Source organism: Balaenoptera acutorostrata, chromosome 8 (genome assembly GCF_949987535.1).
Source record: "Balaenoptera acutorostrata chromosome 8, mBalAcu1.1, whole genome shotgun sequence".
In the NCBI taxonomy this organism is placed as follows: domain Eukaryota; kingdom Metazoa; phylum Chordata; class Mammalia; order Artiodactyla; family Balaenopteridae; genus Balaenoptera; species Balaenoptera acutorostrata.
Window position 1 is genome coordinate 59,952,509 of NC_080071.1, and position 19,489 is coordinate 59,971,997.

Consider the following 19,489-nt stretch of genomic DNA (forward strand, 5'->3'; position numbering starts at 1 on the left):
TACCGACAACAATATTCAGCTCCTTGGGACAATTAAACATTGTTGCTCTCATAAATTTATGTATTAAAAATATATGTCCATGTTTCAAATCTACTTTCCTCTTTAGTAAAAGACTCTAAAATTGCCTTCTCTAAATTTCATTGGCCATGGTACAATTACAATTTGTCTATGTTATAAAGACCTTATTTTCCTTCCTCAGCAGCAAGTACATTGGCATGTAGAGACTATATTTTAATAAGCACTGCAAAGAAATAGTTACCAAAATTATTACTCTGCTTTTTTTTAAAAGGAGGGAGGAGGAGTGGGTGGCAATCCAGTAAATTTTCATCAGCTCCACTGCAAAATAAGACTGTTAAAAACTTGCCAATGTGCTCTGTTAAAATCTTTAATTCTAAGCATATGTTATTATGCCATCATGTTCTCAATTTCTCAGTATCAGAAATGACCTCCCCTAAATGGCGCTATCACCCACAGCAAAAGGTGTTAAAAATCATTATCTCCTTAAAAAAAAGCTTAAGAATAATTTACACCTTCCCCAAACTTAGCAAATAGTTTTGACATGATAATTACTAAGAGGCATGCCATATGATGAATGCATTGAGAGCAGTTTGGGTGGAATAATGGAAACTGAACCCAAATATGAGTGGGTTAAAGAAAAAATATGAGGTGAGGAAACGGGCACAAGTAGACAGAGACTATGAATAAGCAATACTTTATAAAGTTCATTGGGAAGAAGGACAGAAAAATGGGGTAGATAATAAAATAAGAGGCAAATCAAAGAAGGTTTTTAAAAAAATGGAATATTGTTGTTTATCATATTCCTTTCATCAGAAAGGGAAAAAAAAAATCAGTGACAAGGACTTCCCTGGTGGCACAGTGGTTAAGAATCTGCCTGCCAATGCAGGGCACATGGGTTCGAGCCCTGGTCCGAGAAGATCCCACGTGCCACAGAGCAGCTAAGCCCGTGCGCCACAACTACTGAGCCTGCACTCTAGAGCCTGCGAGCCACAACTACTGAGCCTGCGTGCCACAACTACTGAAGTCCGCACGCCTAGAGCCCGTGCTCCGCAACAAGAGAAGCCACCGCAATGAGAAGCCTGTGCACCACAATGAAGAGTAGCCCCTGCTCGCCACAACTAGAGAAAGCCCTCACACAGCAATGAAGACCCAACGTAGCCAAAAATAAATAAATAAAATAAATTAATTAAAAAAAAAACACTGCTGTTTTAAGAAAAAAAAAATCAGTGATAGAGGAAAGGGAGGGGATAACTGCAGTAGCAATCTTTGAGGTAGTTAGAGAAGATGGGATCCAGGCCTAAGTGGAAGAGATGGCCTTTGATACAACCTGAGACACTTCATCCACCGAACAGCAGAAACGGCAGGAGAGTGTGGGTAGAGATGCTGGTAGAGTGGTAGATTTGAATGGGAAAATAAGAGTTTTCAACTATGTTCTTCTTCTATAATGACACAGAAGGCAAACTGAAAATGAGGAGGAAGGGCAGTAAGTGTGAGGAAAGAGAAGGTATAAAATGAACACTGGGACAGTGTACCAATGAAATATTATGTGCTCATTTATGATTTTTAGTCCTGCATTTAAATGGAAAAAGTCAACAAAATTGTGTTTTTTCCAGGTACGTTCAACCACTCAGGTACAGGCATGAAGTGGATGGCTGGGTTTTATCCAGTGTTGAGATTTTGCCCAAAGAATATGAACTAAGGGAATGAAAGGCAAAGGAGCTCAGAATGTTTGCAAGGGAATGACTGTAATGATGGATCAAGAAAATTTAGCTAAGAAGAGGCAAGTGAGACATTTGAAGGAAGTGAGACATTTGAAGGGAGGCAGAAGGACAATCAAATCATAAAAAAGCAATAGGGTTAATGGTCTCCTTGAAGTGGAAGAACTGGTAGAGTGACTAAGGGATCTGGAAGGAGGGAAAGGAGAAAAATAAAGCAACATGTTGGTCTAGAGATTAAAACTTGAGCTGTAGTACAGGTTGGCCATGATATGTAATATTAAACTTCTTTGGGAATTCCCTGGTGGTCCAGTGGTTAGGACTCAGCGCTTTCACTGCCGTGGCCCGGGTTCGATCCCGGGTTGGGGAACTAAGATCTCCCAAGCCGTGCAATGTGGCACGGCCAAAAAACAAAACAAAACACAAAAAAAGAACTTCTAGGAAATATACTTTCTTAAGAACTTTTATGGTATTTAAGGCAAAATTGTTTCTTATTAAGTAAATAATACATTTATGTTTCAGAATATAACAAAATCAGGACTAAAAGTGTTCTCCTTCTAGAACTGAAGTCCAGAATTGCTTTGAGATTCTACGGAACTTAACACTCTTGTTTTTCTGAAGTATGAACGCATGGTTAGAATCTTATGACCTGACAGGAGAAAGGATGGAAAGACAGACCTGCTCTAGTAACTGGCTGATTATAATGACCGCTGGGTCTTGAGCTTGAGTCTCTCAAGTTGTAATTTTTCTATTTCTAGCCTTGACAAAGTCTCACACATTAGTATTATGAAGTATGACAATATAAAGTGAGTTAATTCTTGTAATATCACAGCTTCCAAAGCATAAAAGAAAAAAAGGAGGCCAATACATTTTACATACTTGTGAGTCCTAATGAAAATGATAGCATTTTAGAATCTCATTTTGTATTTTACTATTCTTTTTTTCCCCCCCGGTGATTTTTTTTTTTTTTTTTTGGCCGCGTGGCTTGCGGGATCTCACTTCCCCAACCAGAGACCGAACCCGTGCCCTTGGCAGTGAAATCGTGGAGTCTCAACCACTGGACCGCCAGAGAATTCCATGTATTTCACTATTCTTCTAATCAATATTTATTAAGTGTTCATTACGCACATGATGAAATACTGGATTCTAGGGAATTAACAGATATATATGTTAACAGATATAGAATATACGACCACTGCCCATGAAGAGCTTACAATTTAAAGAGAAAGCATAAAACAAATGCATTTTAATAAGCAAAGCTTAATGTTAAGACAGTGCAAAACAAGGGATACATACATTCAATATTCACACAGAATTTTGAAAACTCCTGACCAAGAAGGATATGCATATATGTCCATTACCATACCTAAAGTTATAAAACATTCAAAAATACATAGCAAGAGAAAAAGAAGCAAATGAATCCTGCGGTTGCTGCTACAAATAGCAACAGATGCAAGCCCAACTGAGAGCCAATCCAAGTTTAGAAGATAGGAAAGAAAGAGGTCAATAAGCAAGCTTTTAGTGATAGTACAAAAATGAAGATGCACTTTAAGTTAAGCTGCTGGTTAGGAGATGATTACCTGAACTTCTTCAAACTCACTCCAGTACACAGCAGAGGCACTCTTGGAGGCTGTATCTGGGAAGATAAGAAGCTACTTTCCTGTGTGTTCCTTTCATTTCATTTTAAAGCATACATGACTCCAGTGGTGATAAAACTGTATGTCATACTGTTGTGTTAATGGAAAGATAATGTGTGTATTTTGCGTTAAGTTAACACATAGAGCCAATAGCTGCACTTTTTTTCCCTTCTAGTACAGGCTAAATAATAGGAAACTGTTATTTTAAGTTTACTGATCCTGACTATTTAGGCTTTCTCTGATCATTTTCAAGCTAAACTTACAGCAGCATCATTTTATGTTATCAGTTTGACTGAATTCACTGATTAGAGTGATGACACATAGTTCTTTACTGTCAATAAACGGACTGCAAACAATACTTAAAATTAATAAATCTCAATCAGTATATGGTTAAAATTTGGACTCCAGGAAAGGAAACATTCCAGAACAGGAAACAGAGAAAAGTTTCAAATTAAATAAATCTACTGAGATGGTGGTCACTCAAATCAAGAATCAAAACATACTGTCCTCAACAGGAACAAATTTAATCAAAACATTTAAAAATATGGAGAGGGAGGTCATGGGGAAAGCCAAAGCAACTATCAGAATGAAAAATAGCAGAAAGAAAGTTTTCCAGTCCCACTGGAAGGATTTAAAAAAAAGAAGGAAAACTGCAAAACTTACATGTATGTGTTTTAATGCACATATTTCATTATGTACTACATTAAAATTACTTTTCTTATAAACGTTCCTACCTCATTATTCGAATCTTGAATAACTTTATACAGGGCTGGTACCAGTGTTTTTTTCCGGTGTAAAGTTGCTGCATAATTGGTGATCTGAGTGTCAGGTAATGCCTAAAAGAAAACATCAAAGGAAACCAAAAGTGAACTTAATATTTGAGAAGTTAGAAACTTTATTTTATATGAGTTTCTCTTGAAAAGATTTATAATTGAATCAACTAAGAAAAGTAAAAATAATTAATTTAAGAAATAACCATGAGAGCTAATAAAACAAATTAGTTAGGATGTTATACAATTCTTCTAACTACTCAACAATGAGAAATGATTAGAAATCACACATTACACCAAGATTTGCTGAAATGAGTCACCTTATAATCTGGTCTAAAAAATTAGTGTGCAAAATATAGTCTTTTGTTTTTAATGAGGTGTGCATTTTTTTTAAGTCTTTTTATTGAATTTGGTACAATATTGCTTCAGTTTTGCATTTTGGTTTTTTGGCCGCAAGGCATGTGGGATCTTAGCTCCCCGACCAGGGATCGAACCCACACCCCCTGCATTGGAAGGCGAAGCCTTAACCACTGGACCGCCAGGGATGTCCCTGAGTGTGGGATATATTTTAATTCTTGTATTTTATGTTCACAAAACACTTATTTCCGTAGTGTTTATAAATTATATAGTTTTCAATCAAATTAATGAGTGATTTTTTAATCACAGGAAATAAAAATATAAGGCACAGATCTCATTTCTGTGCCTTATTAAAGCTTGGAGGCTTCCCCTCTTTTATTGAATATATCTTAAAATTTATATATCACCTTATCAATCCATTGATATCAATCCATATCAATTATACTCCAAAGTAGCAAAAACAAGTTTACTAGTTTCATTTTCAAGTTACCTTCTAGCCATTATTCACATTAGTGCCTTTTTAAAGAGGTGCAGCTATAGAAACATGTTATTTCATATTTTGCCATTCCTACTTCATAACTTTTGTTTCAGTTTTTCCATGAACATGTATAACTGAATTACTGATATATAGAATCATATGACACATTCTTATCCTCAATCCAGTTTACCTTGAATTCTGATAACCATTCTTCCACAACGCCACGTTCAGATCCCAGCATCTTCTTCTACCTTCTATTCCTCTTTTCTCTCTGAAAGAAAAAGGCACTGAACTTGAGGACAGTGTTACTTACAGAAACTATCAAAAGTAAATGATGTGTGCCTTTCACTAAAGAAGAAACTCATCTAGTGTACATTTTAGATAAGGAGGTTTACTTTTAGACTAGTGTTCAATTAAAACAAAACTGTTTATAAGAAATAAGTTCTATTTTTAATGATACGTTTGAAATCTATTTTCCAATTATACTCCAAAGTAGCAAAAACAAGTTTACTAAGTAAAATCAAACTGCACATTACCCAAGACAAATGCACAGTCTATGCCTAGAGCTTTTACCAAATATACAACTGGCACATACAACTGGAAAAAGTTATACATAATAGAACACTGTGACAGATCTTTACAAAGGTAAAAAAGTTAGAAATCAAGGGTCATATGTACAGCAAACTGATTTTAAACATATATATATATAATATGAAATAAGGCCTTTGAAGGAGGTAGATTTATGTTTTCTAAAATGGAAAAATGGCCAGATAGAAAAAGCAAGTTGTACAACAGTATATAAGCTATAATAATTCCACTAAAAATTACATAAATGTGAAAAAGTTGGGAGGAAAAATATATATACTAAACTATTAAGTGTTGGCCTCTGAGGGAAGGATTACTGAGGATATTCTAATTATGTAACTTTGAAATATAAAAAAAAAAATTGGTATGTATTATTTTTTAAGTGAGACAAGCAACAGAAGGTTTTTGGTTTTAAATTTAAGGTTCAAAAGGTAACCAAAAGAAAGAAGGAATTTCTTGGGCAGGGAGGGAAATGTCTCCAAAGCAACTGAAATGAAAGTTCCTTTATTAAAAAGACAATATTTATCAAAAAGACAATATGTGTCATATTCCATAATAAATTTCTATCTAAAAAAAAGAAATCAGATTTTCTAACCCCCCCATTCCCTAAATATCCATATATAATGCACTATACCAAGTATTATGTAAGCGAGGAGTACAAAAAGGAGTAAGAAATGCCCCTTATTCTCAAGTAGCAAATGCTCTTAAGATGGACTGGTGGATTTATTCAAATAAATCGCAAGAGGAAAAAAGAGACAGCAGATTAAAAGATATGTTAAAAAAAATCAAGAACCAAAGTATGAATCTTATTTGGACTCTGATTCAAACAATAAAAAAGAGCATAACACAATTGGAAAAGGTTAAACATGACTTATTACTTAACACTGGATGATACTAAATCAAGGAATTATGATAGGTTACTTTTATATTTGATAATGGCATTATAGTTAGGCTTTTTACTTATTTATTTTTTAAATACAATTTATTTATTATTTTGGCCACACCGTGTGGCACGTGGGATCTTAGTGCCCCAACCAGGGATCGAACTCGTCCCCCACGCCCCCCCACCCCACCCCGCCCCGGCAGTGGAAGCGTAGAATCTTAGCAACTGGACAGCCAGAGAAGTCCCTATAGTTAGGTTTTTGAAAATACTGTTTATCTCTTACAAGATTCACACTGAAATATTTACTGGTGAAATGATATCTGGGATTTGCTCTTTTTTTTTTAATATATATATTTTAAAATTTATTTATTTTTGGCTGCATTGGGTCTTCGTTGCTGTACGCAGGCTTTCTCTAGTTGCGGAGAGCGTGGGCTACTCTTTGTTGTGGTGCTCGGGTTTCTCATTGCGGTGCTTTCTTTTGTTGCGAAGCACGGGCTCTAGAGCGCAGGCTCAGTAGTTGTGGCGCACGGGCTTAGTTGCTCCGCAGCATGTGGGATCTTCCCGGACGAGGGCTCGAACCCGTGTCCCCTGCATTGGCAGGTGGATTCCTAACCACTGCGCCACCAGGGAAGCCCTGGGACTTGCTTCAAAATAATCGGGATGAGGGTAGCCAAAGGAGGAGAGCGCATTGGGTACAGATAAAATATGACTGGTCGCAAGTTGATAACCTCTGAAGCTAACTGGTATACAAGTTTCATTACACTATTCTCTCTACTTTGTTATAGGTTTGAAGTGTTCCATAATGAACTTCAAGGGGGGAAAAAAAAGGATCGATGAACTAACTCTACATACAAATTATAATATAAATGATATAAAACAACGTTCTTAACCTTTTTGTGGGGGGGCAAAAGCACAAAGTCACAGACCCCCTTTGATAGCTGAGCAAAACTATGTACTGATCCGTACTTCAGAAAAAGATAAATATAATGCCTGCATGTACATGATTTTACAAATAATTTCAGGAAGCTCACTGATTCACTAAAGCCCATTAATAGATATGGACTCCCAAGTTATAAACTCGTGAAGAAATGAGACTCTTAAAAATAACTTTATGAAGTAGAGCACAACTACACTTCCTAATGATAATGTCCTTCAAAGAAGTCATTTTGTAAGGTTCCTATATTTACTACAATGATTGTTCAAATCACTGTCAGAATTTTCTTTTTTTCTTTCAAGTACCAATTAGTTAAGTGGTACTAAATACTCTGTATAACCTAGTACTTCACCTAAAAACGGACTCCATGAGATAATTATGATTACTGTGTATCTTACTCTATGCAAATTACACCTCTTTAAAAAAATTTAACTATAAAAAATAAAATAACAAGCCTAGATCCATCGTACATTATAACTTTCAGTTATAAATAATGGTCTAAATATCCTAAGGCAGTTGCCCCTGGAAGCTTCTCAGAAAGAACCCAAGGAGGCAACTGACCAAAAAGCAAAGGAAGGATTCAGTCAGAAATTCATCAATCCATTCCATAAATATTTCTTTCTTTCTCTCTTTCATTTATTATTATTTTTGGCTGTGTCGGATCTTAGTCGTGGCACGCGGGCTCTCTAGTTGTCCCGCAGCATGCGGGATCTTAGTTCCCTGACCAAGGATCGAACCCACATCCTCTGCATTGGAAGGCAGATTCTTAACCACTGGACCACCAGGGAAGTCCCCCATAAGTATTTCTTAAGCGAAAACTATATACCTGCCATTATGCTAGGAGCTGGAAATACAATGGTAAACAGAATCAGATGTAGACTCACTCTAATGGGGCACTTATCTAGTAGAGGAGGCTAAACACATTTTTGCAAAGAGATAAGGAGTAAGAAGGAAAGGTACATGAAAGCATAAAACAAAGGAACCTAGTGCTGATGAAGGTTTCTCTGAGGTAGCACTTAAACTGAGATATCAAAGATCAGTAGGAGTCAAGGGGAGTAGTGAAGGAACATTCTTGAAAGAGGGAACAGCATATAAAAAGGTTCTGTGGCAAGAAAATAACATAGGAAGATGTAGAATCTGAAAGAATATCCAAGTGGTTAGGAGCACAGACAGCAAGGGGCGAAGTTGAGGGCAGAGAGAGAGAGGCATGGGCTGATGTTATAATAAACAAGACCTTCTAGTCTACATTAAGTATGGAAAGTGACTGAGGATAAGATTAAAGGTTTGAAAGGCTTACCTGGCTATGATGTAGAGAACACTCTTTCAAAGCTAGCTACAAAATTCCCATTAGCAAGAAGACTAGGGGCTTCCCTGGTGGTGCAGTGGTTGGGAGTCTGCCTGCCAATGCAGGGGACACGCGTTCGCGCCCTGGTCCGGGAGGATCCCACGTGCCGCGGAGCAGCTAAGCCTGTGCACCACAACTACTGAGCCTGTGCTCTAGAGCCCGCGAGCCACAACTACTGAGCCCACGTACCACAACTACTGAAGCCCATACACCTACGGCCCATGCTCCGCAACAAGAGAAGCCACCGCAAGGAGAAGTCCACGCACCGCAACCAAGAGTAGCCCCCGCTTGGCACAACTAGAGAAAGCCCGCACACAGCAACAAAGACCCAACGCAACCAAAAATAAATTTAAAAAAAAAAAGAATTAGGTGAAGAATACAAACAGGAAATTCAAAAAAGAAGAAGAAAAAAAGAAGACTAAAAATATTCCAGGTTTGCTATATAGCACTTGCTCTGAGAGTTCCTACTAAGTCAAGTCAAGTCTCTGGAAGTCAAAAAAAAAAAGAAACCTAAATAGCTACTGATAATAAAAATGGTTTTTATTTACAAAGTACCTGAAAAATAAAGTAGGTTCCATTTTTATTAAGCTTCAAATAAAGTATAAAAAGTTAAAGCAATGCCCACGTTATTTTCTCCGGAAATAATTTTTTTAGTGATAAATTTCAACATTTGAATCTCCCTTTAATAGTTCCCTTTTATCCCAAGTCTCTTATGAAAGTACAAACAAAAGGGGCTGTTTTGTTGATATTACTTACAACATCTCCTTCTACCACCTCATTATCGCTAATGAGTTCAGCAGGCCACAAGATTGAGGAAAAATAGACTGAATTTTACTTCCTCTTTGAGAAGTACTCCAGAAATGGAGGTAAATACTTTCAATAAATATACTACCATGTAAAGAAGAAAACCACAATTTCATTCTAGTGGTGACAGAAAGGACTTATCTTCCAAAATAAACAAAATAGGCACTTAAAAAAACCCACAAAACTCCTTTATTTCCACTGCTGAATTTTTTTTTTTTTTTAAATGAAATGGTGGTTGTTTTTTTTTTTTTTAAATTTATTTATTTATGGCTGTGTTGGGTCTTCGTTTCTGTGCGAGGTCTTTCTCTAGTTGTGGCAAGTGGGGGCCACTCTTCATCGCAGTGCGCAGGCCTCTCACTATCGCGGCCTTTCTTGTTTTGGAGCACAGGCTCCAGATGCGCAGGCTCAGTAATTGTGGCTCACGGGCCCAGTTGCTCCGCGGCACATGGGATCTTCCCAGACCAGGGCTCGAACCCGTGTCCCCTGCATCGGCAGGCAGACTCTCAACCACTGCGCCACCAGGGAAGCCCCTGAATTTTAATAATGATTGATTTTTGGTTTTTATTTACTGGAAACTTAAAAAGCTATTCTTCCTCTGTACCCCAACTATTACCTCTAATTTTACAAATATCCTTAGCTATAAATATGAATAGTTGATATTCAATTATTAAATAATTTTAAAAGTTATTATAAATAGTATATATCTACTAAAAAAAGGAACTTAACCTAACTACCTCCCCCACCCACAAAGATAAACAGAGTTAACCATTTGGTATGTATTTTTCTTCACATATATGTTTACGTATATGCATGTATGTGTATGTGTGTGTATACAGTTTAAATATAGTTGTGTTCATTGTACATAGTATTCTATAATTGCTTTTTCAATTGTCAAAAATATATGAAAGACCTATAGTTCAAGCTCATTCTTTTTTTTTTTTTTAAACCTCTTTATTGGAGTATAATTGCTTTACAATGGTGTGTTAGTTTCTGCTCTATAACAAAGTGAATCAGTCATACATATACATATATTCCCGCATCTCCTCCCTCCTGCATCTCCTTCCCTCCCACCTTCCCCAGCCCACCCCCCCAGGCAGTCACAAAGCACAGAGCTGATCTCCCTGCGCTATGCGGTTGCTCCCCACTAGCTATCTATTTTACGTTTGGTAGTGTATATATGTCCATGCCACTCTCTCACTTTGTCACATCTTACCCTTCCCCCTCCCCATATCCTCAAGTCCATTCTCTAGTAGGTCTGTGTCTTTATTCCCATCCTGCCACTAGGTTCTTCATGACCCTTTTTTTTTTTAATCCCTTAGATTCCATACGTATGTGTTAGCATACTGTATTTGTTTTTCTCTTTCTGACTTACTTCACTCTGTATGACAGACTCTAACTCCATCCACCTCACTACAAATACCTCCATTTCGTTTCTTTTTATGGCTGAGTAATATTCCATTGTATATATGTGTCACATCTTCTTTATCCATTCATCCGATGATGGACACTTAGGTTGCTTCCATGTCCTGGCTACTGTAAATAGAGCTGCAATGAACATTTTGGTACATGACTCTTTTTGAGTTATGGTTTTCTCAGGATATATGCCCAGTAGTGAGATTGCTGGGTCATATGGTAGTTCTATTTTTAGTTTTTTAAGGAACCTCCATACTGTTCTCCATAGTGGCTGTATCAATTTACATTCCCACCAACAGTGCAAGAGTGTTCCCTTTTCTCCACACCCTCTCCAGCATTTCTTGTTTCTAGATTTTTTGATGATGGCCATTCAGACCGGTGTGAGATGATATCTCATTGTAGTTTTGATTTGCATTTCTCTAATGATTAATGATGTTGAGCATTCTTTCATGTATTTGTTGGCAATCTGTATATCTTCTTTGGAGAAATGTCTATTTAGGTCTTCTCCCCATTTTTGGATTGGGCTGTTTATTTTTTTGTTATTGAGCTGCATGCAAGCTCATTCTTTTTAATGGGTGTAATTAATTATAAGTATAATCCCATGACTTATTTAATTATTTACTAATAAACAAATCTGTTTTCAACTTCTTTATATTACAGAAACATGCTGCAATACACATCCTTGTACATACTTATGTATTTGTATTGTTATCTTCTGTAGTATAAATTCTAAAACTTGAATTTGAATTTTTAAGGTCACAGGATATAAATATTATTAATAGCATATCCAAATACAAATAAATTCTCAAAACCATAATCCATGATATAATTTTAAAGAGCATATGATTGTTACATATACAAAATAATTTCTTCCTGCTCTATTTATAAAGTTAATACCTTAGCACTGAAATCTAAAAAATTCTAAATATAAATACCTCAATTTTTCTACATTTGTTAATATCATGTATATGACTTTTAAGACTAGGACAACAAAAATCGGTATCAGAACATTTGAGTGAGTACTAGTTACCAAAACATTAAAAATTTAATACACAGAATGCTGTAATGTATTTGAAAGAGACATGGCAAAAAAGATACCACAATGTATTTCACTGTATTTTAAAAATCACTCTGCTTGTTTAGTAAAGGCTTGAATCTTCTAAAGGTAAAAACCACATTTATAGTTTACTCTTTAAACAACCTGAAAGTTATTTTAGAATGCAATATGAGATCAAGATCTAACAATGTTTTCTCCCAATAAAAACTGTTTTCTCAGTTGTTCTAATACCTTGTTTGCATGTCCATTTTTTTCTGACTTGAAACGCTATTTTTATCATACACTAAAAGTCCCACGTATATTTGGAACTATTTCTGAGCTACTTTACCCATTAATTTTGTACCGGGGCTATAATATTTTAATTACTGTGGCTTTATAATGCACTTTATAATATAGTACAAGTCCCATACTAATTATTTTTCCTAAAAATGTATTTTATTCTTATTGCCTGCTTATTCTTCCAGGTGAATATTAGACTTCTAATGATAAGTTTCTTTCCCATACTCCATCCTTATTGGAATTAAATTTACAAATTAATTTCAAGTGACATTTCACATAATTGAGTTATCCAATACAGAAGCATGGCACTGCTCTTTATTAAAAATCTTCTTTTAGGAACTCCCTGGTGGTCCAGTGGTTAAGACTCCACGCTCCCAATGCAGGGGGCCCGGGTTTGATTCCTGGTCAGGGAACTAGATCCCACGTGCCGCAACTAAAAGATCCTGCGTGCCGCAATGAAGACCTGGCGCAGCCAAATAAATAAAATTTTTTTAATAAAAATCTTTTATATGTCTGTATAAATTTTGTGTTTTCTTCATATAGATCAACACATTCAAATTAAGCTGATTCCTAAGTATAATCTTCTGTGGACAACTGTTTCCAGACCCATTGCAGATACCAAAATCCAACAATACTCAAGTCCCAGAGCTGGCCCTCCCTATCAGCAGATTCAACCAACCATGCATTGTGTAGCACTGCATGTATTGATATTTATTGAAAAGAAATCTGAGTATAAATGGATCTGCACAGTTCAAACCAGTGTTGTTCAAGGGTTAAAAGTTTATATTTTCCTGCTGCGACTGTGATTCTTTTTCATTATTTCAAACTAGCTGTTGTTACACACATAAAAATAAACACTTTTTAAAAAAATCAAAACGAACAAGTTTTTAGGTAAATATTTAAAATACTGAAAATGGCTTAAATTAAGATTTCTATGTTTTAGGAAAAATTTATAAACTAATAAGTTATCTTTTTACTAACTACAATGGATTAGAAGATGTTTTAAATGTTGACTACATTATAGAAAGGGATAAGAAAAAGCAAGTACAATTAATCAAAAAAGTTTTTCAAATTCTTTACAAAAAACATCAGCACAGCTCTTAAAATAAAAAAGAAAACCAAACATTATTTTTTGAAAGAAACACAAAATTTTTAAATGTGATATATACTGCATCAGAATCCCTATCTGATATAGGGCCCGGAATATATATTTTGAAAAAGTTTCCCAAGTAATCCTGATGACCACCCTTCAGTTGGAAAAAAAAAAAAGTATCACATCCAGGTTAAATTTCTTATTTTAATTCCTGTATGATCTCTCCTATAACCACAAATTTGGCACATCAAATCACTTTAGTTTCTACCAATACCATTTTTTAAATGACTGCAAGTTAATTAACTTTAGATAGAAGAACATAGTGGTGTTAATAATAATTATAACCAAAACACTAACATATTTCCCCAATTTTATGATACTAATTTTTTTTTAATCTTTTTTTTTTTAAATTTTAATTTATTTTTTTTTTGGCTGTGTTGGGTCTTCGTTTCTGTGCAAGGGCTTTCTCTAGTTGTGGCAAGCGGGGGCCACTCTTCATCGCGGTGCGCGGGCCTCTCTTGTTGCGGAGCACAGGCTCCAGACGCGCAGGCTCAGTAGTTGTGGCTCACGGGCCTAGTTGCTCCGCGGCATGTGGGATCTTCCCAGACCAGGGCTCGAACCCGTGTCCCCTGCATTGGCAGGCAGATTCTCAACCACTGTGCCACCAGGGAAGCCCATGATACTAATTTTAAGACAGTAATTTATTAACAAATTTAAGTAGGAAGTAAGACACAATCCTTTATTAAAATGAAACAAAATGTTTAAAGGATAAGAGCATAAGCATATCCATATAATCACATATGACTTAAAAATTATCCTTGGGCTTCCCTGGTGGCACAGTGGTTAAGAATCCGCCTGCCAATGCAGGGTACACGGGTTCGAGCCCTGGTCCAGGAAGATCCCACATGCTGCGGAGCAACTAAGCCCATGCATCACAACTACTGAGCCTGCATGCCACAACTACTGAGCCCACGTGCCACAACTACTGTAGACTGCGCACCTAGAGCCCGTGCTCCGCGACAAGAGAAGCCACTGCAATGAGAAGTCCGAGCATGGCAACGGAGAGTAGCCCCAGCTCCCCGTAACTAGAGAAAGCCCGTGCGCAGCAACGAAGACCCAAGGCAGCCAAAAATAAATAAATAAATAAATAAAATAAAATTTTAAAAAACCCCTTGCTTAAAAAAATAAAATAAAATAAAATCTATGGTTGAAAAATGTAACGTGGTCCCTTTCTTATAGCTCATACTTCTCCCCCACCACAGCTTCCTATGTTCTGGCCATATTCTCATTTCAGTTTCTCTAGAGCTTCATGCACACCTTCACCCCAGGGATTCTGTGTGGACTGTTCCAGCCTAGAATGCTGTCCTACAATCGCTATTTAAATAACTGGCTCCTTCCAATCCTGTTAATCTCAGCAGGCCTTTCTTGACCACTTTATCTAAAAAGGAGCCCTTTCTCCCTTCTCCAGTGTTTTCCATTCCAACAAATATGGTTAATTTCCTTCCCAGGGTTTTGGATTTTATACCTTATATATTAAACCTTATTACTTATTGTCTATCTTTCCCATCAGGTCACAAATTCCATGAGAACAGGGTCCTTTTCTGTTCTGCTAGCATTTGAGGGCTCACTATGGACTCAATGCTAACAAGTATATTATGGTATCTAGACATATGACAGGTACTTAATGTATATTCATTGAATCAATGAACGACATAGCTTGTATGACCTTGGACAAATCGCTTAAACCCTTTGGGCTTAAGCGGTCACTACAGGTCACTACAATGATAAATTACTTTCTAAATCTAAAATCCTATAAATATATTTTAGTACCTTCATTTGGAAAACAGAACAGTACCAGTTACAGAGAAATTTTTTAAATATATGTTTTTTAACTAGAATCAGCATCTTTTAGTATTTAGAGGTAGCTATGAACACAGTTATAAACATACAGCAAGCCCTCTTTTTATTTAAACAGACAATATGGAATTCTGAAAATCATTTCTTCTACTGTTACACCCATCCCATCATCTGATGTATAAAAGCTGTATTTATTTATTTTATTTGTTTATTTATTTTAACATCTTTATTGGAGTATAATTGTTTTACAATGGTGTGTTAGTTTCTGCTTTATAACAAAGTGAATCAGCTATACATATACATATATCCCCATATCTCTTCCCTCTTGCGTCTCCCTCCCACCCTCCCTATCCCACCCCTCTACGGGGTCATAAAGCACGGAGCTGATCTCGCTGATCTCCCTGTGCTATGCGGCTGCTTCCCACTAGCTATCTATTTTACATTTGGTAGTATATGTAAGTCCATGCCACTCTCTCACTTCGTCCCAGCTTACCCTTCCCCCTCCCTATGTCCTCAAGTCCATTCTCTACATCTGCGTCTTTATTCCTGTCCTGCCCCTAGGTTCTTCAGAACCTTTTTTTTTTTAATTCCATATATATGTGTTAGTATACAGTATTTGTTTTTCTTTCTGACTTACTTCACTCTGTATGACAGACTCTAACTCCATCCACCTCACTACAAATAACTCCATTTCGTTTCTTTTTATGGCTGAGTAATATTCCATTGTATATATGTGCCACATCTTCTTTATCCATTCATCTGTCGATGGACACTTAGGTTGCTTCCATGTCCTGGCTATTGTAAACAGAGCTGCAGTGAACATTGTGGTACATGACTCTTTTTGAATTACTGTTTTCTCAGGGTATATGCCCAGCAGTGGGATTGCTAGGTTGTATGGTAGTTCTATTTTTAGTTTAAAAGCTATATTTAAAGGCAAAAGTCAAGCTGATATTCTAGCATGCAGATCAATTCAGGCCCATATTGCCTCACTTCCAGAGTATGAAACAAAATAAAGAGGATATCACAGAAAATGATTATCTTTTGGGTGACCATGGTAATGGCAACCTTTATTAGCAAGCCCTGAATAAAACATAATGAAAAAAATAATAAAGTGCTGGAACATGATCTGAAAGAGGTCAATAACTACTTGCCAGGAAGCAAACTCACAGTACTTGCACAAGTACAGTAAGTTCTCCATTAACAACACTGGTAGAAATTGTGTCTTAGCTGATAGTCAGCATATATATTCTTTTTTAGGAATTGTCAATTTAGAGAGAAACAGTATATAACAGGCAGTATGGCCTAATGGTTAATGAAACTTAAAAGCTTTTGCACAGCAAAGGAAACCATAAACAAGACCAAAAGACAACCCTCAGAATGGGAGAAAAGATTTGCAAATGAAGCAACTGACAAAGGATTAATCTCCAAGATTTACAAGCAGCTCATGCAGCTCAATAACAAAAAAACAAACAACCCAATCCAAAAATGGGCAGAAGACCTAAATAGACATTTCTCCAAAGAAGATATACAGATTGCCAACAGATACATGAAAGAATGCTCAACATCATTAATCATTAGAGAAATGCAAATCAAAACTACAATGAGATATCATCTCACACCGGTCTGAATGGCCATCATCAAAAAATCTAGAAACAAGAAATGCTGGAGAGGGTGTGGAGAAAAGGGAACACTCTTGCACTGTTGGTGGGAATGTAAATTGATACAGACACTATGGAGAACAGTATGGAGGTTCCTTAAAAAACTAAAAATAGAACTACCATACGACCCAGCCATCCCACTACTGGGCATATACCCTGAGAAAACCATAATTCAAAAAGAGTCATGTACCAAAATGTTCATTGCAGCTCTATTTACAATAGCCAGGACATGGAAGCAACCTAAGTGTCCATCATCAGATGAATGGATAAAGAAGATGTGACACATATATACAATGGAATATTACTCAGCCATAAAAAGAAACGAAATGGAGGTATTTGTAGTGAGGTGGATGGAGTTAGAGTCTGTCATACAGAGTGAAGTAAGTCAGAAAGAGAAAAACAAATACAGTATGCTAACACATATATACGGAATCTAAGGAAAAAAAAAAAAAAGGTCATGAAGAACCTAGCGGCAAGACGGGAATAAAGACACAGACCTACTAGAGAATGGACTTGAGGATATGGGGAGAGGGAGGGGTAAGATGTGACAGGGTGAGAGAGTGGCATGGACATATATACACTACCAAATGTAAAATAGATAGCTAGTGGGAAGCAGCCGCAGAGCACAGGGAGATCAGCTGGGTGCTTTGTGACCACCTAGAGGGGTGGGATAGGGAGGGTGGGAGGGAGGGAGACGCAAGAGGGAAGAGATATGGGAACATACGTATATGTATAACTGATTCACCTTGTTATAAAGCAGAAAGTAACACACCATTGTAAAGCAATTATACTCCAATAAAGATGTTAAAAAAAAAAAAGAAAAAGAGTACAGGCTCTTGCTCTAGACTGCCTGAGTTTGAATTCCACCTCCATGACCTACAAGTTGTGTTTCCTTGGGAAAGTTACTTACCTAACCTGTGGCCTCAAATCCCTCATTTATAAAATGGGGATAATATAAGTACCTATGTCAAAGTTTTTTTTTTTTAGAAGATTAAATAAATTAACACATCAGTGAGCAAAATTATGATAACTGCTCTCAAGGGTTTCTAATGGACCAAAATTATTGTATAAACAAACCTATACAATTATCAGGGCAACATATGACAGTAAAAAAATGGCTATGCTACTGCAAATTTTCAAACTAGGTCAACAACTATCTAGATATTTCAAGGTATCAGTCAGAAACAAAGCACTTAACATGTGCTATTACTGTATTGTAAATACCAAATTCCCTAAGGAAAAAACTAGAGCTGCACTGTCCAGTTAGTTTTAATTAATTAAAAAAAAAAAATTTAAAAATCAATTCCTGGGAATTCCCTGGTGGGCCAGTGGTTAAGACTGCGTTTCCACTGCAGGGGGCCTGGGTTCAATCCCTGATTGGGGAACTAAGATCCCATAAGCCACGTGGCACAGCCAAAAAATTGAAAAAAAAAACACCTAACATTGTATTAAAAAGAAAAAAAATCAATTCCTTAGTTTCACTAGCCACATTTCAAGCACTTAGTAGCTACATGTGGCTAGTGTCTCCCATATTGGACAGCACAGATGTAGAACACAGACATTATCAAAGAAATTCTATGATCAGCTCTAATCTAGATGTAGCTAGATAATACAATTATGCTGAGTAAACTCAGTAATTCAAGTGCTATAAAATTTAGGTAACAAAAAAGTTAAAAGACACAACTATTAAAAAGGAAACACTTTCAAAAGTAAAATTCAAAGGCAATAATTAAGATGTGACTATTCTCCTAGGTAAAACTGCTTAATATATAGAAGCTACCCACCAAAAATTACCAAAAATTCTAACATGTCTAACTATGGGAACTTCATTCTTTATCCTTTAAAAAGTTAAATTCTATAATTTTACCTCTGTTCTAAGATCAGTGTTCCAATGGAGGAGGTGGCACAGGAATGCGGCAGAGTTCAAGTGTGGGATTCATTTGTTGAGACTTAAATGTTTTCCAACTCTATAAAAAATGAAAACGAAAAACTGTGAAACAGTGAGAGAGAATATCCTCAAGAATGTAATATAAAGGAGAAAGAACAATTTTGAAAAGGCATTTATAATATAGTTTATCTAATTTTAAAAATAATTGGGATTATTTTTAAGTTTTCTATAATAACTAGGCTATACTTATGTACCATTATCAAACCTATTTTAGAAAACATTAGATTTGGAAAAAAGAAGTCTGAGTTTTAGTTTCAAATTTACCATTAAATATCTGTAAAGACTTCGAGTAAGTTAAATTTTCTGGAGCCTCACCTGAAAAATCTACAAAAATAAGTACTTTCCAGCCAAAAATTCTATGAATCCAACTTTTGAAACATATTACAGTGATCTCACACACACATACACACACACACATGCAACGATCATTAAAATTTTAATATGCACTATAAAACCAAGCTTAAATAAGTATCAATGGCTACATTATAATTTCGGATGAGTTTCACAGACTGAAAATTTTATCATTTTGAGAAAGAACATAGAAAATGCTGTTACTTGAACTTTTGGCACAAAAAATATTAAAAATCATTTTCAAATTGATAAAAGTATACTTTTCTCATAAAGTAATAACTATTATCATGTAGTTGCTGACCACATT

At 36.1% G+C, this 19,489-nt stretch overlaps 1 protein-coding gene across 4 annotated transcripts in view; it reads right to left on the reverse strand.

The window, feature by feature from the left end:
• HYCC2 (hyccin PI4KA lipid kinase complex subunit 2) overlaps positions 1-19,489 on the reverse strand; it is a 74,745-nt gene that overhangs the window by 41,982 nt on the left and 13,274 nt on the right. For 3 of the 4 annotated variants that reach the window (XM_007190501.2, XM_057551170.1, XM_007190500.2), the window contains 3 exons: positions 18,751-18,850; positions 5,166-5,246; positions 4,105-4,206 (listed from right to left, as the gene is read on the reverse strand). In XM_007190501.2, coding sequence (XP_007190563.1) covers positions 4,105-4,206; positions 5,166-5,216 — 153 coding nt within the window. In that variant the 5' untranslated portion in view covers positions 5,217-5,246; positions 18,751-18,850. Of the gene's footprint in view, positions 1-3,313; positions 3,370-4,104; positions 4,207-5,165; positions 5,247-18,750; positions 18,851-19,489 lie in introns of those variants that run through there. The other variant, XM_007190502.3, reaches the window with a different exon arrangement.